General features: G+C 36.0%; 1 protein-coding gene across 7 annotated transcripts; it reads left to right on the top strand.

Annotated features, from left to right (window-relative positions):
• The first annotated feature begins 110 nt into the window (after window positions 1–110).
• Window positions 111–24,734, top strand: LOC117404080 (protein RUFY3-like). 7 transcript variants are annotated; one of them, XM_034902385.2, is made up of 20 exons: window positions 516–629; window positions 3,597–3,784; window positions 8,144–8,203; window positions 10,171–10,344; window positions 10,999–11,116; window positions 12,616–12,717; window positions 13,279–13,402; window positions 13,660–13,724; window positions 14,059–14,124; window positions 14,248–14,317; window positions 14,685–14,777; window positions 15,078–15,161; window positions 15,345–15,512; window positions 16,067–16,164; window positions 18,229–18,348; window positions 18,960–19,092; window positions 19,518–19,588; window positions 19,937–19,964; window positions 20,966–21,034; window positions 22,172–24,734. In XM_034902385.2, the coding sequence occupies exons 2-20, from the start codon at window positions 3,607–3,609 to the stop codon at window positions 22,313–22,315; spliced, it is 1,965 nt and encodes a 654-aa protein (XP_034758276.2). In that variant the 5' UTR covers window positions 516–629; window positions 3,597–3,606; the 3' UTR covers window positions 22,316–24,734. The 7 variants fall into 7 exon arrangements, 6 of the variants coding, with proteins under 6 accessions (XP_034758273.2, XP_033862654.3, XP_034758276.2 ...); XM_034902382.2 differs by lacking the exons at window positions 3,597–3,784; window positions 8,144–8,203 and having other exon boundaries at window positions 111–629; XM_034902389.2 differs by lacking the exons at window positions 516–629; window positions 8,144–8,203 and having other exon boundaries at window positions 3,151–3,784.
• The last annotated feature ends 299 nt before the right edge of the window (window positions 24,735–25,033 follow it).

The raw sequence follows: 25,033 nt of genomic DNA on the forward strand, positions 1-25,033 counted from the left end.
TGCTTAACCATATTCTTACAACGTTTTAACCAGTAAAAAGGTCAATATGGAGCTGAACAGTTTGGCATGCACTGACGTGGGTTACTGCGCCTTTAAATTGAGCTCGAGCAGCAATTTGCACTCACTGCCGCAGGTAAACCAAGGATTTACGTCATAGCTCTCAGCTTCAGTAAAATCATGTTAAAATGAAAAAGGACTGTCATTTACAACATTACATTATCCGCCCCCTAGAAAAGATAATAAGTTCCCTGTGACTTCTGCTAAGGAACTTCCCGTGATTGTTTTGGCGACGGTTGAATTTCATTCAGCGTAGACGAGGAGGAGTCACATGAGAAGCAGCTGCCTGAAGATGGCGGAGCAGCGAACAGCATCACCAGGAAGCCTTCAAGTTTCTGAAAGTTTAGAGTCAGACCTTATTACGGACAGAGACAGACCCACACAGAAAGAAAAAAACGGATACATTTCTCGCGGTGGAAACGACTGCTTGTCTCCTACTTCGGTGATCTATTTTAATAAAACATCTTCGGAGAAAGTGACTGCTGACTCTGGAAGAAGTGTCCAGTTTCGTAGCGAAGACTTGCCACTTCCCACTTTACAGCAATATGCTATTTCAAAAATCAAGAATAGAAGTAAGTATTTTATGGAATTCCATTTTATTTTAACAGACTTACTCAACTTTCTGTTTGCTTCTCGGAAAGCTTCAATCTTGTAAAATGTTGTCAAGGCTTATAGAATTTGTTTACATTTTCCGTTTTGCTTGCTGCAGATACTGAGAATGTTTCTGTTGTTCTGCATACAACTGGTGTATGTATGCCTGTAGTGTAGTGTATGTAGCCTTCTTTAAAAATGTAGATATGTGCCCTCGTTAGTGGAATGAACAGAGAAACTACTGGATGATCATAAAGGAATCCTACTGAACAGAATTGTGGAGCACAGCACTTTTAAATGTGGTCTGTTCTGATGGTGTAAAACAGGTACTATATTGTTTTCCCAAACTTACCGGTTTGTCTGGTACTGGGTTTATAAACATACAAAAAGAAGTTGTTGTGGTTGAATGTATTTCCGTGACTTAAACATCGAGTTTATCATGGGACCTTTCTGAAAACGGGTAGTTTTTAGCAGCCAATGTACTGGGGTAAATGAGATTGAGAATCGGGACTTTGTGTGCTCTGTACTGAACTTTAAGCCCGACCAATGAGCAGTAAGGACAAGGTTAAGCGCAGCCTGTGCGCTCATGTTGTTGTTGTTGCTGCTGTGAGCAGTCATTCAGTTTTTTGAAAAAGCGAATATTAAACGTCTCTTTTTACAGCCAAGAAATATCCTGGTAGCGTCTTCATTTCCACCGCTAAAAACCCACTACACGCTCCCGCTGCAGTATTAAGCTGTATTGCAGATTTGACGACTAACAAATATTCTGGTCATACTTTCAAATGCCTGGTAGATAAACTGTACTTGTACTATACAATAATGTTGCTCTAAAACAGTCACAGTCATGATGTAGGTTACTTGGAATGGGCCATTAATTACTAGTTTAAACACTTATAGACCCGTTATTCATGCCTTGCTGCCCCCAAAAAGAATAACACCAAATAAGCAGGAATGAAATAGTTGTTTACCACAGTAAAATGTATTACTTTACTACTAGTGACTCACTTCACATTGAATCTAGAAACAGTGCCTGCTTTCGAAAGGAAAGGGAGCAGGCTGTATAAACATGGGGATTCTATACTATCCGTTATAGAACTGCAAGAAAAAAGACTTTTAAATTGTAAGGATATCTTATTTTTTTTCTTCAACCATACAGTGATGGTTGATAGTATTCCTAAAACTTAGCTGGTTTAGAAAATTGCTTAAAATTGTATGCGTCATGCGTCTCACCAATGATAGAAATAAAACTATGAATAAAAAGATATAGATTTGTGTGATGAAACAGAAGGTTTGAGGAGTTTGATATTCATAGTACTGTAGCTTGTAACTTGTTAATTAGTATGCATCGTAAATAAGTAACTGTAAATTTGACATGTTATTATGTTATTTGGCACTGTTATTATTTTCTTTAAAAAAACACTTTAAAACCTACATTCACCTTTAACTTGGCCTACCAAGTTGTATGTGTGGACCTCTGCTTCAGTGTGTTTATATAGTATCCCCCATAAAATATTGTCCATAAAAAAAACTGACAAATCATTATACAACATAAAATTTCTTCTAAGCAGTATGGAGTAGTGGTCAGGGCTCTGGACTCTTGACTGGAGGGTTGTGGGTTCAATCCCAGGTGGGGGACACTGCTGCTGTACCCTTGAGCAACGTACTTTACCTAGATTGCTCCAGTAAAAACCCAACTGTATAACTGGGTAATTGTATGTAAAAATAATGTGATATCTTGTAACTGCTAAGAAATAAATAATAATAAATAATAATTAATAAGCCTGACAAGAAAAAAAAAAAAAAATAGCACCAAAGAATCACACTGTGTGTATGACAAAAGGTTAATCCTGCAAGAAACATCAGTTACACGCCCTTTTGGAAAACCTCCTCTGGTGATTAACATATGTGTAATTGTGTGGATCTTAATATACCTTCACTTGTAAGAGACTACAATTATCCAGTGTGTGTGAGCTCGGTTGATTTGGGTTGTGATGTTGTTTTTTTTTTTTTTATTTACTATTTTTTGGAACTACCTAGAATATTGAGGCATATATATATATAATATATATTTTTTTTCTAGATTCTGTGTACCCCCCATGTATTCTCCATAGATTAATCCCATAGCCCATACCCTGTCCAAATTTAGCAAAATCTAAGACCGCTGTTTGCTGGTATACATTAATATGTACACCATAAACTATGCCAAGATGCTGAGAAACAAAAGCCTACTTAAAAGTATGCTCCCACTGCTCTTACTAGATTTTTGATCATTTATAAGCAACACCTACTTTATTCAGGAAAACATGTTCTTTTTATGAAGGAAATGCTGAATGGTATACTCTGTATGCTTTCGATTAAATACTCTGAGTAGGGATGGTTGAGGGGTGGAGAAAGAGATAAGAGCTTTCCCAGCATCAGCATCAGCAGCAAAGCATCTTGGGAATGGTTTATGCTTGGCCCATCTGCTCACGTGACTCTGAATCAATACAGCTCAGTAGCCGGCCATTTTCGTCTACACCCAGTATACTGCGCACAGCCAATCCAATTAGTATGATCCAGGCTGACCACGAGAGAGGAAGGTTGAGATTTCAGCAGCACTAGACTCTATTAGCATTAGTAATTCCTAGGACTGCACTGCAGAGTAGCAGGTGTTCAGTGAAAGCAAAGCAGCCTTTGTTGTTGTGGCATCGGAGCCTTTTTCTCCCTTACTCATCAGTGGGAAGGAAACAGGGGTACCGTAAAGGGAGTGGGTGATAGAGAAGGGGAGAGAAAAAGAACAGCATCATTGTATTCTTGCTGCATTGCTGGGTTACTGATACAGTACAGCAGGCTGTTGAGGTGTTGGGTGTTTTTTGGCATACAAGGTTGCATTTCGCTGCACTTCTGTCTATTTGTTTTTTGGGCCGTCGAATCGAGCCCTTTTTTCTGTGTTGTTGTTTTTGTACCAGCTGAGTCATCATGTCTGATCAGACGCCACAGAGCGATGCCCCAACCCCCACCACAGACAAGATCACACAGGCTGCCAGGGAGACCATTTACCTTTGCAACTTTCGGGTCTCCGTGGATGGAGAATGGCTTTGCTTAAGAGAACTGAATGACATTTCCCTAACTCCAGACCCAGAGCCAGTTCACGAAGGTATGTTATACAGGACATGCTGTTTAGGGGAGCACATGTTTTGATGCAGAAGTGAGACAGTTGGAGTAAGTAGATATGTGCTTGTGACCTGTGTTTAGTATTATCTGCGTTTGCAATTTTGTTTAATTTTATATTATAAAAGTACTGTGCTGCGTTAAAATATAGGCTATGGCTTTGTAGAATGATGCAATACCACTGAGTCGGTAGGCTAAAATTGCATAATTGTGTACAATTTAAAAGGTGTGGCAGTTTGCCAACAAATTAACAGAGCCCATCTGCAAATGTATGCTTGAAAGAGACAAATGATATACATATTTCTTCAGTTTGTGTGCATCCATCAACAAGGCTGCAACCGACCCAGTTGCCTCTGAAAGCATTACATTGCTGATACTGATATATTACAAAAATACAGCACTAGATAATCTGCATTCTTCAGCAAATACTGTAGTACTGATGCACATTTTAAAGATTATTTTATATGAACAGCATCATTGACAAAGTAACATTGCCTGTGAATTTTTCATAAAAATTGGATAATTGCTTTCTTAGGAGACATGAAATCTGGAAAACTCATTTTATCTTTTTGATATCCATAACCCTGCAATAGAGTAGTTCATCACATTCTACAGTTTTTTAATAGTTCTGGCAAGATACTGTAGTTGGAAGAATAGGAAATACAAAATGGGATTATTTGTGGTGACCATTGAGGCCTATTTAGTATTTTGACTGTTCTCAAATACTTCTGTGTAAAGCTGTATACCTTCTGTACACTATTTCTACATGCAGAAGCATTATATATTAAGAACACATTGCATAATATTTAATATTTAATTATAAAACCTGTTTTTATAGATGATGTAACAAAAGTATGCTGCCGTTTTGGCTGTAGGAAGCATCCCTGTCAGAGAGATGTGTGCTTCTGAGAATAGGATGGGTTTGCATTCCCTGGAGTAATGTACACAGCAAGCATATTTGTTGAGATTGTGTTTGGAGGAGGGGAAATAGGCACTGAGAACATAGAGGGCATTCAAGTCTTCATTTACAATCGTATGACTAATACTAGTTAAGGTTATCAGTGTAATATGGGCCCTAATACTTTCCCTGGCTTTGCCCCTCATTACATTGAAATTGTCCCTCACTAAAATAATATTAGTGGGCTACAAATTGTGTTTTAAAATCATTACATTGCTCACTCATGATATGTTAATGTATAAAGATAATGATAGGGCATATATTGTACTTTATTTACTGATTGCTATGCAGTTAAATTATTAACCTAGAGGCCAGTAGAGAAACGCTCCTGCCAGATGTGTCCCAGTTTGCCCCCTAAACCACTGCCTGATGGTTTTTGACATTTATTGTAATAGCATGGTTTTATTTGGTATTGCTTCTTAAAGATTTTCAATAAAAGTAATATTCAGTGTAGTACAACATCTTGAAATGTAGTTATTTAAAATGTCTATAAACACCTCTTTTGGGGGGGGGGGGGAGGGGGGGGGGAACACACTGAAAGAAGGCTTACAAAATGCCAGTAGTTAAATACAATCCTCCATTATGTGTGTGTGTGTTTTTTTTATTTAAAATAGTGATATATACTGCTATAAATAATTGCTGGTGAGTTTCTTGTCTTTAATAGTAATGTTGTGTAAGATGTATCGCCAAGCCACTCACAGCTCTGCACCTAATTAGGTTATTGTTGCATCCATTGGGGTAAATCAGATTTTCTGTTTTCAATTGAGCCTTTAATACAGTAGCTTACTCACAAGAGGAATTAAGAGAGTGGAGGTTGTTTGAGGAAAAAGGGTTCATGAAAATTGTAACACCCAAGGGCATCGCATTTGATTGAAGGACCAAAGGTTACAGAATCCTCTTGCAACATGAACCGTGTATGGGGAGGAGACACATACATTAAACAAAACCCAATCTCTCTGTGTGACACTCCTTTTTTGTTCTCCACAAATTTAATTATTGATCAAGAGAACCAAGTATTGCAGAAGTCTTGTATTCTTACATAGATGGTGCTTATCAATTTCATTATCTACTTTGACCCCATTGTATTTTCTCTTTCATGCCCAAAAAACTGTGTCTTACTTGGATAAGGTATAAACTTTGTTTTTTAAAACATTTCTCAATAGGACTTTTGGAGTAATTTTCATTCTGACTCTTGATTTTTCCTCCAGACAACCAAATAATAATAATTTACACAAGCATGTGTGATTAACTCGCATGAATCATTAAACCTGTCACATGGAAATCTTGACTGTGTGTCAAGTATTTTTAAACTCGCTACTAAAGTGTGCAATAAACTGCATAAAAAAAACATAAATAAACAAAGTTACATTTAGCAGAGACCTCTTATTTAACAGATCTTTGCCTTCCATTTCAAAAGAAATGCAGTGTCATATTAATGTTTTTATTCAAGGAACTGTGAAATTACTACTTCTACAGAAATGAAGCCAATTCCACAGCTTGAATGGTTTTTATTTTTTTATCCTCGATAATACTTGCCTTATTTATGCGGATGTAAGGCTTCATAATATTACTGTGTGAAATTCAGAAAACCTGGACAGCCTTTGTGAATAACAGGTTTTTAATAGGTAGTAAAATAGGCTTTTGCCAAAACATAGGTGTCAAAATCAGTGTAATGCATTAACAGCTGTTGCCTCATATTTCAATGTTTGACACATTTATTGGTGATACAGTATAACGTAATATCTTTGTTATGCTGACTCATTTACCAGGTACTTCAGAGTGGACTACAAAGTAGCTTGTATCAGCAAAACACATAGCTGCTGAGTGAACGCGTAGTTTGCGACCCGTGTGTTAAATGTATTTTCAAAGCCAGTTGATTGATTGTTGCAGGTTATTACGGTTAGCTTGTTCTCAGAGAATACTGTAAAATAAAGAATCATTTGACTGAAAGACTTTTGCCAAATTTCAGAAGTTTCAGTGATAGTAGGATATTTTTTTGCTTTGCACTGTACCGTGCTCCGCAGTTATCCTGTTTAATGATAGTGTGACATTGTGCAGCATATGTTTAGGGCCCAGCTTAATGGCTACGTAATAATTGGATGGCAATAACTTTTTTTTGTAGAATATGGTGCAGTAAAATAAGGGTATTTAGTCCTTGCTGAGAAGAGGTTATGAGAAAATATATCTTACTCCTTGTAAGGTATTTACCCCTGGATTTCTAAAATGAGACACTGCCTGGGTAAATATTAGTAATCTCATATGTTCTATTTAAGGTGACATCATAAAGATTAATGTAATATTGTATTTACATCAAGAAATATTTCAAAGGAATCTTTTCTTGAATCAAACACTGAGATCTTTGTCTAAAGTGTGTACATGCCTACAGTAGGATAGTTTCAAGAAGACCTTGAGCATTGTGTTTACATGAATAAGCTGTGTCCAAAATGCAGTAGACCTGCTGTATACAGTACTGCTAAACACAGAGTGTGTTTTTTAAAGAGGAAGTTTCACTGGGGCTGTTCAAGATTAATTATAAAAATACAGCATATCTGTTTGCAGTGGCAAATAAAATATCTGAAATGTGTGCTTGCCTTTACTTCACATAGTTAACCGCATGCTGTGACCGCTGTGCTGCTGGTTCCCAGGTCTGTTGTGCCATTGAGCAGTGCGTTAGAAACCTGAAAGGCTCCTTAGAGGCTCTACAGATACTTTTGTTTTGTTCCTAAAACCTGTGGGTACATTTTGTACTGCATTTTCTTGCTGTTTTTGCTGTGACTGTGGGTATCCAGTGCTTCTCAACGTGCTATTATAACCGATGGGCAAGCTGCTATTTTCACATCTCACAACGGCAGGGCCTGAAACAGAGGTTAAACTAACCTAACTTGTTGGTCCCGGTTTGGGGGTAAAGATTTATTGACTGCTCTGCATCATTTTTCATTAGGATTTAGGGAAGTAGAAGCAAGGTGCTCTTACTCATAGCAGTAAGCAAGGACTCCTTAGAAGCTGTAAATACGAGTAAACAAATTGAAAATGCGAGGCACGTAACAAAATAGAAAAAGGTGCATAATAACCAGAGGAGCATAATTTGGATATGGTAAATATGATTAACATGAGACTTTAAACTTTGTACATAAATTAATTGTCATTTTGTCTAAAAACGGCTTCAGGAGACTTTTAAACAATCTACTTCATGCTGCAAAGGTTTATAAAACATTTGTTCATTTCAGTATATTTAATTATCTTTGTGTAGTTCTACACTGGTAGTGTATACTACCCATTCAGAGCCCCCCTGTGCAGTGTCGGTTTTGTGGTTATTTGCTTTAGAATCATGGTTTGCATGACATTCTATCCTTTTTTATTTTTTTCTTTCCATTGCCGTTTGCAAAGGCTCATGGGAGGATTTGACAGATTTGGTGGAGCAAATGCAAATGCTTGATGAGTTTAAAGGTGCGTATCACAGCATCATTATCCAGCGCTTCCCATTTCAGCACTCTAGATAAGGTGCCATTAAGCACTGTAGCAGACCATTTCAATGGCTTGAGAGTCCTGTGTTTTATAGCTCATGTACTGTACCTAGGTTAATTAGCCTGCATGATTCCACTGCATTTTTTTTATTTAATTTTTTTCCATCAGCAGGTACCTTTTTCTGGTTGTTGTATTAAAGTAGTAGTGTAACCCATTAGTATGTTTTAAAACCGATCTCTTGGTATATGAATACGAAAATGTTGCAACACGATATTCTATTCTATAAATAATATCTGTTATTTATAAGAGTTTAAAAGTCTATGTAGAGTGAATCGATACCCCTGAGATATAGCTATATCTCCATTCTTCAGGGGTGGAGATAAGACTCTTATTGAATAGCAGTCTCATCCATTCCAGGCTTTCTTACAAGCTTGATTAGCCACAGTGGATAGGTACTGTAATAAGCTCAGGTGTGTCTTATTAAATTCATAATAAAATCAAGGATGGGTTAAACTGCTGTGCAACGGGAGCCCTGTTTATATCTCTGATTATATCTTGTGCTTGATATAAATCATTTTGATGTTCATTGCTCTGACTGAGCTGGAGACACTAGCGGCTCATTTGAAAGGCCCGTCTGTGCTCTTTCTACCTGTATCACTGGAGGAGGGGGACAGCTCATCATAGGGCTCTTGGGAGAGAATACAGTGGTGTACTCTGATGAAGGCATTAGCTAAAACCATTGTCTGCTTCACTTCTTTTAAATATGACCTCTATAATGATGCTTTCATTTGATTAGTCTACTCGGTGTGCACAGTAGCTCATACTACATTGAAGCACAGCAACCCATATGTTTTGCAGCAATGCTTAAAAAAAAAAAAAGACATGGAACTGTTCGCCATGTGCTCCAGTATTAAAGATTACTTAAAGATGTATGGCACAACAATAGCAGTATTTCTCCAATGCAGTCCTTTTTTTATGTACGACTATATTTACTCTGTTTTCAGTGACAGGGTTTTCAAATGTCACTGACATGTTTGTTAGGGTGTGTCATCCTTTGTCTACAAGAATGTTTTGAGTAGTACCACAGAACAGAGAAAAACCATGCGTTATGAAGCAGCTACTGTAATGTATACTGTATACCTGGATTGTTATGAAATCCACACCTTAGATGCTGCAGATCCACCCCCCAGTACATTTGAATCGCAGTTTTAAAAATAAAAAGATTGGTTCTTAGTTAGATTGACTGGTTGGTTGGTTGATTGGTTGGTTGATGGTTTTTTGTTGATTTTCTTTTTAAATATTTGATTGGGGTATCCTGCAGAAAGAAATGTTTGACCATGAAAAGCTGTGAACATTTTCTTTGTTCTGTTATTTTAATTCACATATTTCATTTTCTCTTTCTTTTCCAAACATGATAGCCCTGTCTTGCACTACTCGCTAACTCCAGTACCAGATTTGAAGTTGATGTTGGTGTTGTGTGTGTTTTTTTTTTTTTTTAAATATATAATCTCATAGTTGATTACCAATTACAGAAGGTTTTAAAGGCACAAATGTACACTAGCTTTAACTGCAAGGGTTTGCCTTGCAGCCGTGCTAATCAATCTTTCTAATTTCACTGCATGATACACTAAACTTGAGTAGTTCATTTAAATAGAATGTAAACTTGCTGTGCAGTATAGCTTTTTATGCATTTCAGACTCTTTTGCATGTATTTTGTTTAAATGTCAACAACGTTTTCATGTGATTACTTGCATGATTGTTTACATGCGTGATCATGTCCTTGTCTGAGAAATGAATGGATTTGCAATGACTTGTACAGTTCATACTCTTGGTGTCAGACATTGAATTAGAGATTACCAAGATTCATGTGATTATACTGTATGCATTGAAGGATTGTTTGCCTGAATTTCACCATTTTGTGCCTAACAATTTTCTTCATTGTCTTTTAGACCCCAAGGATCCTATTGCAATCGAAAGGCTGAACCTCATGAATATGGCTAAGCTGAGCATTAAGGGACTGATAGAGTCTGCACTGAATCTGGGGCGGACACTGGACTCGGACTATGCGCCCCTTCAACAGTTCTTTGTTGTGATGGAACACTGTCTTAAACATGGGCTAAAAAGTATGTGTATATCATCTAGTACATACAAGCAAATTGCTAATAGTCATATGTACAGTAGAGTTTAGCTGCTGTATAATGTATAGAAAGTTTATTGTTTACATGCATTTGTGAATACAGGCAGACATTTTGAGTTTTTTATAGTTGCTCTCCATGGCAAGTCTGCACAGCTCTCCAGCCAGATTGCGTATCGGCACAATGCCATGTGTTGGCCAAGCTGGGTGCTGACAAGTCATCCTTGAGATAACATATGACAATGTATTTAAGCTTCACCACACAACCTTGAGTGGAGGAAGGAAATGACCAGCATGCCAAGTTTCAACAAAGAAAGGTTTTTGGAGTTAAACAAGGTCTTGGATCATTAAATAGAGAATGTTTCTGCTCTTGAGTAGTAAAAGTGGTCCATTAATGAGGTTGTATTTCTGTATGGTTTCTCATTTGGTATCTTTCACACACTGGATGTTGCTATAATTGCCACTAAGAATTTATGGAATTTTTTTTTTAAAGAATGTATTGTAAATACTATCCACAGAAACTATGAAATCAGCAATCTGCCCTCAAGTACACCTTGTATATTATATATTTATTATATATATTTTTTTTTTAAATCCAGAAACTACATGATTTATTTATGTATTTATTTATTTTTTTAAATAGCCAAGAAAACATTCCTTGGACAGAATAAGTCGTTTTGGGGACCTTTGGAGTTGGTGGAAAAATTAACGCCTGAAGCAGGAGAAATAACAGCCAGTGTAAAGGACCTGCCTGGACTGAAGTGAGCAAAAGAACACTGATATATTTTTATGGTTCAGAGAGATGTTCTTCTAAGAATTTTTTCAGTATGTATGTATCACTTGTTCAGTAGTGAAAAGTGACATTTGTTTGTGTGGTTTGTGTTTTTTTTTTTTTTTGTTTTTTTTTTTTTTTTTCAGGAACTGTTATTCTTGGGTAATTCCATGAGAAATCACCCAAAAAACATTGGATTTGAAAACCTTATCATGTCCGATTGAACTGTACAGTTTAACCGTTAACTGTACTTCTTAGGGTTGTTCCAGGCATGGGTGTTGTCTGTTGGGGGTTTTGTGACCGAATTAACCTACACTTCCTAGATTCCCCTGGTCTTTTGAGTAAAAAGCATGTCGCTGGTTGCAAAGCAAGGCAGTTATGCTGCGAAGCAGCTGGTTTGGTTAATAAAATGATCTTCACTTTCATGCTGCCTTTCCAGTTGTTACGGAACTAGCTGCTTTTCCTTGTATGACTGGCATGTGCACTTGAGGCCTTTCCCCTGTTTAAACTGGGTTATCCAATTATGACCGTGAAGATGAGTCAGGGAAATAACCTAGGAGATGTGACGCACTTCTTTAAAGGAAGGCGTGTCGATATTTCTTTAAATAGTTATGAAAACAAATATGTTTTCCTTGACCAGTAATTCTTTCAAACTTGAGAAATATGTTAAAAATAGTGCTGCCCGTATTCGCATTAAGACCAAGAAACATGAGCGTATATCTCCTGTCCTTGCTGTTCTCCACTGGCTGCCAGTCAAATATATGATTGATTTTTAAGGTTTTATTACTAACTTACAAATCCTTGCATTCTCAAGGCCCTCCCTATCTTAGGGCTCTCCTTCAGTATCACATACCTAAACGAAAATTGAGATCTGGTAACAATGTTCGTTTGTCTGTGCCTAGGACTCGTTTGTGCACTATGGAACGTCCTGCTGGGCTATTTGAAAAATTGTGACTCGGTTGATGTTTTTAAATCTAATCTTAAAACGTACTTCTTTCGATTAGGCTTTCTGTAAATGATTTTATTGTTTGTCTATTGAAATGTCTGTTTTTATGCTGCTTTGTGAAGTGCTTTGTGACTTTTAAATGAAAAGCGCTAGATAAAATGTAATTATTATTATTATTATTATTATTATTATTATTATTATTATTATTATTATTATAATTATTATTAATAAATAAAATGGCAGTGTGTGATGGGTAGGATTTATTAAATTATTAAATTATCAGTGCAGGCCCAGGGAAACACTAGACCTGAACTTTAAACAGTTCAGTTGAGCGCCATAAATCTAATCCACAATAGTTATGCTGTCTGTCTGTATTAACCTCAGTTCAGAACCAGAGAACCTAGATCTTCCTGTATGTAATCCTGAACTAGTTATTTTTTTTCACAAGGGTTCATTCTTAATAATGATCTCATCTGGACATGTTCCATTTATATAAATTGATATTATAAGAATATTGAAATGTCGTCTTTTGTCTTTTATAGAACCCCGATTGGCAGAGGAAGAGCCTGGCTGCGTCTGGCATTGATGCAGAAGAAGCTCTCTGATTATATGAAGACTTTGATTAACAGAAAGGATCTTCTTAGGTTAGTTAGCAATATTCTTTACAAATTTTCAACTACAGCATTATAAAGAATCCATAACTGATCCTTGATTTATGTTGCATAGTAAATGTTTTGATGCATATCATATTCTAGTCCTTTTTAATATATTTTACTTTTATATCAGTCGTAAAGCTTAAGTAAAACGTGTCATGAACCATTGCCTAATTTATTAGTGTATTTTACTAAAACATTTTTAATTAGAACACAAGAAGCATGGACAGTTACGCTTCATATACAATAAGCTAAACAAATCTGTTCTGTTTTGTAAGAATAACATGAAATGGTTATAGTGAGTCTGGCCTAGATGAAATAAAAATGATGGCACTGCCTTGACGAATTTGAAGTAAAGCAAAGCAGCACAGTCTGGCTTTTACAGGAGCCTTCAAACTTTCAGCAAAAAACAAACAAAAAAAAAACAAAACTTTTCCAAGTGAATAGAGGGTGGTTCTGAGAGCTTGAAGTAGTCTCAATTACTGCCAGTCTCATTATCAGCTTGGGATTCAGAATTACTTTGTAACATATAAATATATTTGTTGCTTCCAGTGAGTTCTATGAACCAAATGCCTTGATGATGGAGGAGGAAGGAGCTGTGATTGCTGGACTGCTGGTCGGGCTCAATGTTATTGATGCAAATCTCTGTATGAAAGGAGAAGATCTAGATTCGCAGGTGCTTTTTCAAATGTGTTTTATGGAAATTGATGTATTCTGTGGCATGCTCTAGACTTTAAGTTTGGTTTTTAGTTTAGCTTGTTACTCATCTTTTATGTTTTTCAGAAACTACGTTACGTAGCAGCAACAGATATACAGTACTAGATGGTCAGACCTTTACCAAGCTTTTTGCTTCAATCTATCCCTATCCATAGACACATTATTTTGAACCGAGGCAAGTGTGTTTTTTCTCTAACTGATCTTGTTGCCCTGCAGGTTGGGGTTATAGATTTCTCTATGTATTTGAAGGATGGAGGTCACACCAGCAAAAGCACTGAAGGGTAAATCATTTAAATTTTCTGATACCTTCATACCGTAAACTATAGAACTACAGTGAAATGGTTGTATTCTGTTATATCAAATACATTTACATAATAAAGTCATTCAAGTTCTCATTTATTAGGAAATAGACATTGCAGCCTACACTTCACACTAATCTTTCTCTACTTGTTTTAAAACTTTAATTTTAAACCTGTGTAAGACATTATTTTCCTGACTGTTCTGTACTGATTAAGATTCCTAAGCTCAGACCGTAGCTCTCATTAGTCTCATATTCTGGTTTCTTGTCTCTGGTATTGACCCTTTCATTTTAGTCGTAATATTTTTCTGTTTCAGGGATGGACAAATTACAGCAATTCTGGACCAGAAGAACTATGTTGAAGAACTTAACAGACATCTAAGGTATAATCATTTGAAATGTAAATAGTGAAAGTTGACCACAAAATTCAAAGTCCATTGCTGTTATTTAAAAGAGGTTTGTATAACTGCAGTTGTCTATCAGTTTTTGTACTTTTTTATTAACAGTGCTTCAGTGAACAACCTGCAGGCAAAGGTTGACGCTTTAGAAAAGTCAAACACGAAACTAACAGAAGAGGTTGGTATTTTATTATTCTAAGTGAATTATCTTGCAACAAAATGTATGCATACCCCAAACTGTTTCTACATAATGTAATTCCACAATTTGGTGCCACTTTAAACCATTTTTTAAATGGAAGTATTTCTTGTAAAATGTTACTTGTAAAACAAAACTGAAAAAAAAAAAAAGAAGGATATCCCCTATTTTCATTTTATTCTTGTGATTTGTTTTCCTGGGCTACAGGTAAGTTTGATGATCAGATTCATAGCAGACTTCATGGTTTATCGTACTTCAGTATACAATTGTACATTTTCTGTTAAATGTGATTGATTCTCAACCAATATTGAGTATTTTTAATCTGTACCCCTTTTTGGTTTGTTTTTAGCTTGCAGTTGCCAACAACAGGATCATAACAATGCAGGAAGAAGTAGAGCGAGTAAAAGAGGAGAGCTGTTATCTTTTGGAGTCAAACCGCAAGGTTATTGCAAATTTCTTTATTTCTACATACCCCTATTTCTTGACAGCGCAATCTCTTTTAAATATTAAACTTTCAGATCATCCCACCACCTCCCCTCTAGAAGGCGGCGGCCCTTTGCCTGATGCCTGTTTTATTCTCTTGTCTCTTTTTTTCTTTAATGGGTGTCTCCTTTATGAGTTATTGAGAATTAGCAGAATTGTATGAATCCCATGATGCATTGTAGGAGGCAAAATAGATGGCATATACACTTTCCAACTGTTGGATTTATTTTTTTATTTTTTTATTTTTTTGTATCTGTAGGTGTCAAAAGCGGATGGGAGTGCAGATGGACATGTACTTGGTGACGCACGAAAACAGCTCAAGGAAGAAACTCAGCTCCGTCTGGTATGCTAGATCTGCATTAACAGTATTTTTTATATTGCCGTGGGTAGTGCTGTAGATAATACATACAAAAAAAAACTTAAATTTCTTTCCTCCTTACTTATTTCTTAAATAAGGTTTTGTGCTCCCCTGAACATATTGGTCCACAATACAATAGCGTTTGGCTTGAATTCTTGTCGCAATTAGGATGTAGAAAAGGAGCTGGAAGTGCAGATTGGCATGAAACAAGAGATGGAGCTCTCCATGAAGATGCTGGAAAAAGACATCTGTGAAAAGCAGGATGCATTGGTGGCACTCCGACAGCAGCTGGATGACCTCAGGTCACTCAATCATGAATTTTCACTCAAGTCACAGGTCATTCACTTTTATACTCTTATCATCATTTTAGAATTTTCCAATAGGTTATCTATTTCAGTTAAACAAGGGACATATTTATTTTATTTTTTTTAACTCCTTTTGGGGGTAATTTTATTTAACATGCCAAGTCATCACTTTTCCAAATTCACTAACTTCTAAAGTGGTTATAGCTAACGTAATAATTCTATAAAATCTTTCCTGTCATGGACTTCCATTTGCTGTTGCATCTCAAATGTTCAGTTTTGAAAGAACCACATAATTTACTATGAGGAAGTCTGTTACTGCTTCATTTCCTAATTCTGAACTGGCTGGTTAATGAGAAGAAAGAAGGGATGGGGACTGTTTCATTCTGCAGTTGAAAAGATCAAAGAAGTGCAAGACAAACTGGTTATTTTTTTAACTTAACACCAGTAAAAACATCGATAGTAGATCCTCTTCAGAAACATCGATCATTGTTGTCTCTTTGCATCAGATATGTCCTCACCACAGTGAATAATACACAGAGACGTGTTACTGCAGTATTGTAATTTAATGAGCTTATTCTTCTACAGACCTCTGACTCTGCATTAAAACAGAAGAGTGAAATTATCAGTCGCTTAGAAGACAAAGCAAGTCAGTTGACAGCAACCATTAAACAACTGGAATTAAGGTAATAATAACCGCACCCCACCTTTAAACCACCCTTAATAAGAACTCAAATCAATGCTCAAAGACCCTATTCCATGCAGATGTGTTTACATTAAGATTATGAACAAAAGTTTATTACCCACACTACTAGCAGAGTTATTACATGTAGGAAAAGAAAACAGTGGAACACCATAAAAATGTAATAAAGTCCTTTTTTCAATACTGTGTTTAATAGAGGTATATATCTGCAGTATTGGGAATTTGTTTTATTTGAATTGCAATCAGGATATATCAGGAGGTATTTTTAATGCATCGTGTGCTTCCTCTCCCCCAAATTAATGTTTTGTGAATTCCCTGTTTCTGTCTTTTATTTTAAAATGGTCTACTTAAAACATTCAAAGGTTGTCTCTTCTTATAATAATGAATCTTTTCCCTTTCTGTCCCTTATTTTGTTTTATTGTTTCATTTACATTACTTTTCATTGCCCATTTTTTTTTCTGGGTTTTAAACAGTGAAATGGATATGGTGAAACAGGCCAAGAACCTCAATTCTGCTGCAAGCAAACTTATCCAGAAACCGCATTAGACGCAACTAGAAAATGTTTCAACTCTGATTCTGACTGTCCCAATTTTAATGTAGTTATGGCTGAAATAGGACAATACTTTCAAGTTTCAACATTTAATTACAACAGTTTCTTTATTATCTACTGTAAAATACTTTTCCTAGAGTCTCTCAGAACTTTTTTCCTCAGCTTCTGCTTTTATGAAAAAGTCGCTACTAAACCAGTCCTTTTGCCCATGTTGCTTCAGTTTTAAGTGAATACTGATTTTCCTCAGTTTAAGACTGCTGTGTTACATTGTTTCGGGTTTGTGAGCTTCACTGAAAGAAGTCGAGATACAGTGGAATGTGATGGTTCTTGACAGGTCAATAGTTTATTTGATCAATACAGTTTAGCCTTCAGTTTATAATTGCTAGTATCTGAAAAATACTCCTCCCTACCTAACAGTATGTAGTAGAAAAGGAACCTGACTACATTCTGAGTATGCTGAAATTGTGCGTGGCTGTGGCTGCTAGGCTAGCTGCAAGGTAAAGCAAACCCTATTATGACAGTGGGTTTATGGCTAGAACTAGAAGCAATTTGGGTTTTGTTATGCGTTAGTGAACAGAAGAGGCTTACTGAACTGAAACCACTGATGGAAAACTGTACCCTTTTAAAATGTCCAAGTTTCAAACAACACTGTGTGTGTGTGTGTGTGTGTGTGTGTATATATTATATATATATATATATATATATATATATATATAAAAAATTGGTATTATCACTTTATTTGAACCAAGGGCCGTGGGCGCAGAGGTCTTGGTTTAAATCGCCACTCGTCAACTCTCAACACAAAAATGTTGTTTGACTCAGCAATTTTTGGATTCAGAAGAAAGTAATTTTAATATAAAGCCTATACAAATCATAATTATTAACTTTGAAGCAGACTCTGCAGCAAATCAATTTTAAATGTCAAGGCTGCTGCTAATAACTGTCAGTGACCTATCATTTTCTGTGTGATGCTACTTGAAAGACAAGCTGCTAAATTGGTTCTCTTTCATAAAAATTGATAATTGACATTAAAGAACCATGTGCCTGAATTTATTTTCCCACTGATACAGTGTGTTAGGATATGGAGAAAGAATAGAGAAGCAGCATTAAAAAACAAAAGAAACAAACAAAAAAAAACATTACTGACATTTTCTGTCCATAACCTTGATCAATTCAAATCAATCTGTAAGGTTAATTGTTGTTTGTTTGGAAGTAGCAGTTGGGCTAATTTTATGTATTTACAGCATATGGAACCAGTAGAAATTTATGTTGATCTAACATAGTTGTAAACTGTAGTAAAAAAACAGCTTTAATAAAACAAGTTGAAGAAAAATCCTGCCTGGTTCACCTTTCTTCACATTCCTTTATTTTATTCACTCCTTTTTTTTATACCATCATTTTATTTATTTTTTATTTTTCTTTTGTTTTGTTTAAAATGGATTTTCCTCCCCACCATGGCTTTTGTTTTTACCACAAGTTCATGTGGCTCAAATCCAGATTTCGGCAAGCAGAGGATCAGCGTCAGTCAGCTGAAGAGGCCAACAGACTGTTCAAGCAGGAGTTCGGAGACAAGATTGAGAGCCTGCAGCTGGAGCTGGAGCAGACGAGAAAGCAGCGGTATGTGAATCTGATGATGTCTGGACACTAAACCAGGGCAACACAAATGGGCTTGCTTTCTTTCTGCCTATAATTACGACAAGGAAAAGTACAATTATACTCTACTTCAACAAACTATGTGAAAGTTTAATGCAGAAGTCTCTTTTGGGCATGTTGTGCCCTTCAGCTTTTCACTGCCACAATGGCCATCATAACCCTGTAAGGGAAGCAAGTCACTATTTTCACATCATACGGCTGGAGTGTTTTATGATATCGTTTTCAGTAGGGATAGCAGTGAGTGAAATTATTGTAAGTTACCTATGCTAAGTAGGCTTTTAATATTGTTGTCAAAAGTTAAGAAAGCAAGTTGAGTAATGCAAGACCTGCAAGACTGACATACATGGATTAAATGCAGGTCTAACATTCACTGATGTTGCTCTTGTTTGTTTGTTTGTTTGTTTGAATGACTTTGAAAACTGAAATGCAGTATCTTGTCTGCAAAGAAAGGCCTTTTAACTATTGTTTATTTTTAATACATTTTTGATGTGAGAGTTATATCTTGATTTAATGTTCTGTTTTGATAATAACATGCATATGCAGTGTATTTTTCATTGGCCATTCTTTTACTGCAGATACCATTTGGAGATGGAATTGAGAAAGGAAAGAGAGAGGAGGACCATTCATCACAATAATAATTCATCAGGAGATAAAAGCTCTTCCCCGCAGATAAAAACTTACAAACAGCAAATGGCAGAGATAGAAAAGGTAGGAGTCAGCCAAAATGTGAAGTTAGGAGATACAAATGCCAGGTAAATGTAGAAAAGGGGTGCTGGGTAACTTCTTGCTGCAGGACCACATAATGTGCGCTGTATCTGTAATATTGTACTTAATTGCAAAACTGTGTGTGTGTGTGTGCGCACAAGTACAGCACCAATCCCATTCATTGGAACAATATAATATATTGAGGGTGTTGGTCATAGTGGCCTACTTCTGTATACATTCAAGTGTGTGTTATATTTATCCATTCTATATATGCAGAGAGTGCTAGGTGACACAGTTGGTTAATGCATTGCTATGTACCTGATATAGGATGCTTTGTTCTTGTGAACATTTCTACAATGCAAGTCAACTTTGTATTTAAGGTTGACTGAGCCTCATCAAATTCTCACTGTTGTTTTTTTTCCCCACAGGAGCTTCAGCAAGTTAAAGATGAAAATTTTAAGTTAAAAACTGTTTTAGATGAAAGCCTCAACTCAAGCACGTATGTATTTTTAAAATATATTTTATTTATTTATTTATTTATTTATTTGTTGATTTATTTATTATTATAAGGAAACATGCTTTCCGTACTTCTTTCAACTAAACTAGGTGATCTGTTATGTTTTAAAATAATCTGCATCTGAGTTATACAAACCAAACATTTTATTTTAAACGCTTCATATGGAGATTTAGGTTTAAGTTTGCAGCCTGATGATAAATATAAACAAAAAGCAAGGTGTTATAAACAGCTCTGTGTTTGGCACTGGACAGGATATTTCTTACGTATGTATTTAATGTTTATATACAATATGTGTTTAGAATGCTAATTTGACATTCTTTCTATACAAAGGTCACTATCACAAACTGAAGATGAACAGGTAGGAAACAGCGCTTTTGGATTATTTTCAATTTTAAAATGATTTGGAAAAAAAAAACTGCTAAAGCAATTTAGAGGATGGAAGTATGTATTCAGTTCCATGCATGTAAACATTTTCATTCTACAGGTAGTGGACAAAAAAATGGAAACAACAATGTAAAGTCACTTAATAGGGCGTTGGGCCACTATGGTATCCTGCTCTGTGGAGTTCTTGGTGGACCAGTTTTTGATGAAACTGGCTGGTCACGCCCCAGGTTGAAATTTGCAGTCAGTTGATCTGCAGTTGCTCACCTGTTTTGCCTTGCGCTTCGAATTAATGCACGGATATCACTATCCTGGAGTATGCGCTTCCCCCCACTGTTGCCCTTTGCTGATGATGTCTTTCCCTCGGAGTTCCATGCCAACATCACCTTAGACACGGTTGCTCGTGAAACATCAGCAAGTTGAGCTGTCTTGGTCACTGAAGCTCCTGCCAAACACGCCCCAACAATCACCCCTCTTTCAAAGTCACTGAGGTCTCCTCTTGCAGCCATGCTAGCCATAATTATAGGCAACCAGGCCTGTCCAGCATTTTTATACATGACCCTAAGCATGCTGGGATGTTATTTGCTTAATTAACGCATGAGCCACACCTGTGTGGAAGCCCTTGCTTTCAATATACTTGGTGTCCCTCATTTACCCAAGTGTTTCCATTTTTTTTGTCCACTACCTTTATTGACAAATGTTGCGATAAGGCAATATTCTATTTTGTTGTTCATTATTTATTTTAATGTAACATGCCCCATAAATTTGTTTCTGATACCACTAGTAAGTCATTGCCATGGAGGAGTCAGAAACTAATGTTTGGGGTCTATTCCAGTTAAAATAACATTTTCTAAATATGTTGAAGCCAGTTTCATGATGTAAATCTGTTTTAATGCAGCTCATAAGGAACCAGCAGCAGAACTTAACTTCTTGCATTATGCTCAGTTTTTGTATCGATGCTTTTTTTTTGTTTTGCAGATTCCACCCTTCATTGAGCCATCGATCTGCAAGCTGTGTGAGGAGGAAGATTCCTTAACAAGACCCAAGGTGAATAAACAGACTTCGACTTTAACACAGTATCACTTGTTAGAAGTACAGTTCTTATAATAATAAAAATAATAATGTTCCATCGCACATCATAAACAAAAATAACAATATTGTAAAAGTACGCAGTCTCACTGTAGTTGACAGCCTTTTAAACTGTACGTCTGGTTTGATTTATATTAAAATAAATCAGTAACCGTCTGCATGTGCCCCTACACTTGAACTTAAAAATTATTTAACGAATCATGACAGATTTGACATACTACTGGCATAGTGGAGCACATGCTTGTTTCAAACACTGTCTGGTGGAATGCTCAATCAGAGCTAATACATTAATGTGGCAGGCTTTGTTGTTCTACACAGTCTGCTCCGTTGTAACCTGCCCATCTAGCTCGTGTGTGTGTGTGTGTGTGTGTGTGTATATATATATATATATATATAGATATAGATATAGATATAGATATAGATATAATATATAGATATAGATATAGATATAGATATATATATATATATATATATATATATATATATATATATATATATATATAGATAGACACACACACACACACACACACACACACACACACACACACACATATATATATATATATAATGTGTGTGTGTGTGTCTATATATTTATTATATGTGTGTATGTGTTGTCGTCAAAAGTTTACATACCCACTATTTGCAGCAACGTTATTTATCAATGTATTGTTATAAATATTGTTTGATACACTATACTTGCATGGCTCCGATACTTCTTGTGAGTGTGTTGAATACTCATTCATCTTACCAAGTGGTAGTTAAAAATCTGCTGAATTAACTGAGTTAAGGCACAGGGTACCAATATGACTCCAGCTCTATGAAAGTAAATTAAGTTGGACCTCTGCATTAATAAATGTAAACCTGTGAACATGCCTGGGCAACTTGCCCAGTTTTACAGAGAGATCATTTTCTGAATGCTGTTTTTCATTATACTGGCCCCTGTAATGTGGGGTTTGTAACTGACTGACAAACCTTATTTTGTATTTACGTAGTGTAAATTCCACGAATAATTTCTTCAGGTAAATTCAATGTTGTGGCAGGAGGAATGATGCATGGTAGTAAATTTTAAAATCTTTTTGTTTCTTTTTGTTTTAGAACTCGTGTAAAAACTGCAGTGGGATCTTCTGTGAGAGCTGTTTAGCAAATGAGTTGCCTCTGCCCTCCTCCATCCAGCCGGAGCATGTTTGCAGTGCATGCCACACAATGCTGATGCAGCAGTACTCAGCAAGCCCATCCTAATTTGTCTGAAATTATAGGACAACAAGCAAATTCACTTTGCACCAGCTAATGAATGCATACATTAACATATCCGGTCTTTGCTAGATGCTATCATCATCTGTAAAAATCTAAATTATTGAATGGTATTTTTGCTTTAAAGAATTGGTGTGCATCAGTATTTCTAAACTGCAATATTACTGCAATAAGAATGGTGACTTAAAGTACTTGCAGCTAACAAAATAATTCCATAAATATGTCTCGTGTGTAGTTTTGAAAAAAACACCTGTAATAGCAAAACATGATATCTGGTACTGCATGAAGTTAGATAAAGTGTTCCGCTTGCTTGCCTTACTTTCAGGATGTCTCACTGTTTCCCTTTCTAAATGACTTCCTTCACAGTGGCTTTATGTTCAAAGCATATTGTTAACTGCATAGCATATATGGTCAATGGGGAAGCAGCTGTTAGTTAATGCAAGGCAGGAAGACATCCGAGAAAGTTTCACTGTGAAAAAAAAACTGAAACCAAGGTTTTTAAAATAGGATTTCTTTGTCCCCAGCTATCAAGTTAGTTTGTTATAAAATGTGTTTCTTTCAAAAGCATTCATTTGAGACCTGTATCGTGAATGGAAGTGCACAACAAGAAAGTTTGATAGAATTATTTTGTTAGCTATGACAACTTTAACAATCAGAATGTACATTGAAGGTTAGGTTATTGGCTCTTGTACAATGTCTGGTTTCAGTATTTCCACATCGTATCTGAGTAGGAATACAAAGAGGCTTCAGTTTATTGATTACCAAGATGGTACCCGTTCTGACAGTTTATACCAATAAGGATATATTTAAAATAAGCAGTAGGGAAATCTGAATAAGGTAAATTTGCAAAAAAAATAAAATAAAAAGCTATGTTAATGTAAAACTGGTAATATTCTTAAATTTGAGAGAATTCAATATCCTAACCTTTTATTAATGCCTCTCATTGGTAGCATTAGAAAAATATTAGGAAAGTGTCCACTAAGTGGATGTGTAAGAAACATTTAGTATTCATTTAATCACTTGCATCTGAATGGTATGTGTGCCGATCAGGAAAACTGATTAAAGGTTATCAGAAGTGAAATCTATCTGTCTTTATCACTTGCTTAAATACAGATCTAAAATCTTAATTATGCCTAGTTATTTCTTCATACCTTACTCTTTCCATGAATATTGTTTTAAATATACTGGATCTCATTTTAAATTATATATATTGTTCAGAAACACTACAATGGTAACATTAATTTAATATTTTTAAATTAATATCTCATTTAATTTGGGTCACTCTGGGAAGCAGCCTTATCTAGAAATGTATTAAAACCAACGTAAATTTGAGCAAAGATCTTTAAATACAGCATATTGATCCATTTGTATTTTTCCCTTATATTATTTTTATTTTCAATGCAGTATTTGATTTTAAAGTTGGCTTCCTGCAACATTGCCCAGAAGCTCTTAAGAAAGGCAATGACCTGTGGTGTGCAGGGTGAGTCATGCAGCACAGGTTCACCCCTTGGCTGTGCAGTTGCCGCTCTTCACTGGGGATTCCGAAGGGAGCGTTGCATTGGCTCTGGCGCTCATGTGGGTTAGGGAAGCAAAAACGGCAGGGACTGCTTCTCATCATTGCGCTACAGCGAACCCTGCTGGCCAGGCACCCAGTGAGCTCAGAGCAGACTCCTGCAGGGCTGGCTTTTGTCCTCCAGAGGCCAGTAGCTTGCTGACATCTGTTCTTGAGTTCCTAGGTGTAAAAGAGGAAGCTGGCTTTGTAGTGGGATTGGAGGACACCCAACAAACCTTCGGATCGCCTGTGCTGTGTGTGGGGATTTGCTGTGGTGAGGAGAAAAAAAAAATTGGACATTCCAAATTGGGGTGAAATAATTGGGCACACCTAAATAAAAAAAAATAGAAAATGACCCAAATACATGTATGTTACTGCTGCTGTATCAATAATCAAGTCTGGGTTGAATACAAGAGAAATGACTATAAACTAATGCAAGGAAATATACAAAGAATGTTATGTTGCAATTGTATTAACTAGAATACAGTTATGGCCTTTTAAACATGCTTTGCCTTTGTGTTCGTTGGGCAGCGTATTGCTATATGACACTATTAACATAGCAGTATTTATATCTGTAAGCAAAAAACAGTTTGCATTACAAAAATTAACTGAATAGCTAAAAAAGGTATACTGTTATGATTCATTTTTACACATTAAAAACACATTTCCTTTCCATTTGAAATGTAATGGATGCAAGTGCAGTTTTAAGATGGGTGTTTTCATTGTGCTTAATCTAAACATTGCAGTGTATTTTTGTGACCTTATCTCATTTCTGGGAAACAGTCGTACAGAATGTAGCTCTAATATGAATATTTGTTAAAATATGTAGAATATAAAATGAGATTTGGACTTTTTTGTCAGTGTGTGTGTGTTTTTATTATTTTTTTTATACATCATTTCTATCAGATCAGCTCCTACACAACTCCTACTCATATGCAGCCTAGTCTTCTCAAAGTACGCTCCTGAATTATTATACTGTTTTATGTAACTGGAAACACATTCAACACAGAGTACCACAGACTGTAGTTCCTGATTTTTATTTTAGGCACATACAATGCTAGACAGTACAGTAAAAGGATAGTATTGTTTTGGTTTGTTTCACCTCCCGAATAAAACATCCAATGGCAGCTCTGTTGATTATTATTTATCTAGAA

The sequence above is a fragment of the Acipenser ruthenus genome, chromosome 2 (assembly GCF_902713425.1).
Source record: "Acipenser ruthenus chromosome 2, fAciRut3.2 maternal haplotype, whole genome shotgun sequence".
In the NCBI taxonomy this organism is placed as follows: Eukaryota; Metazoa; Chordata; class Actinopteri; order Acipenseriformes; family Acipenseridae; genus Acipenser; species Acipenser ruthenus.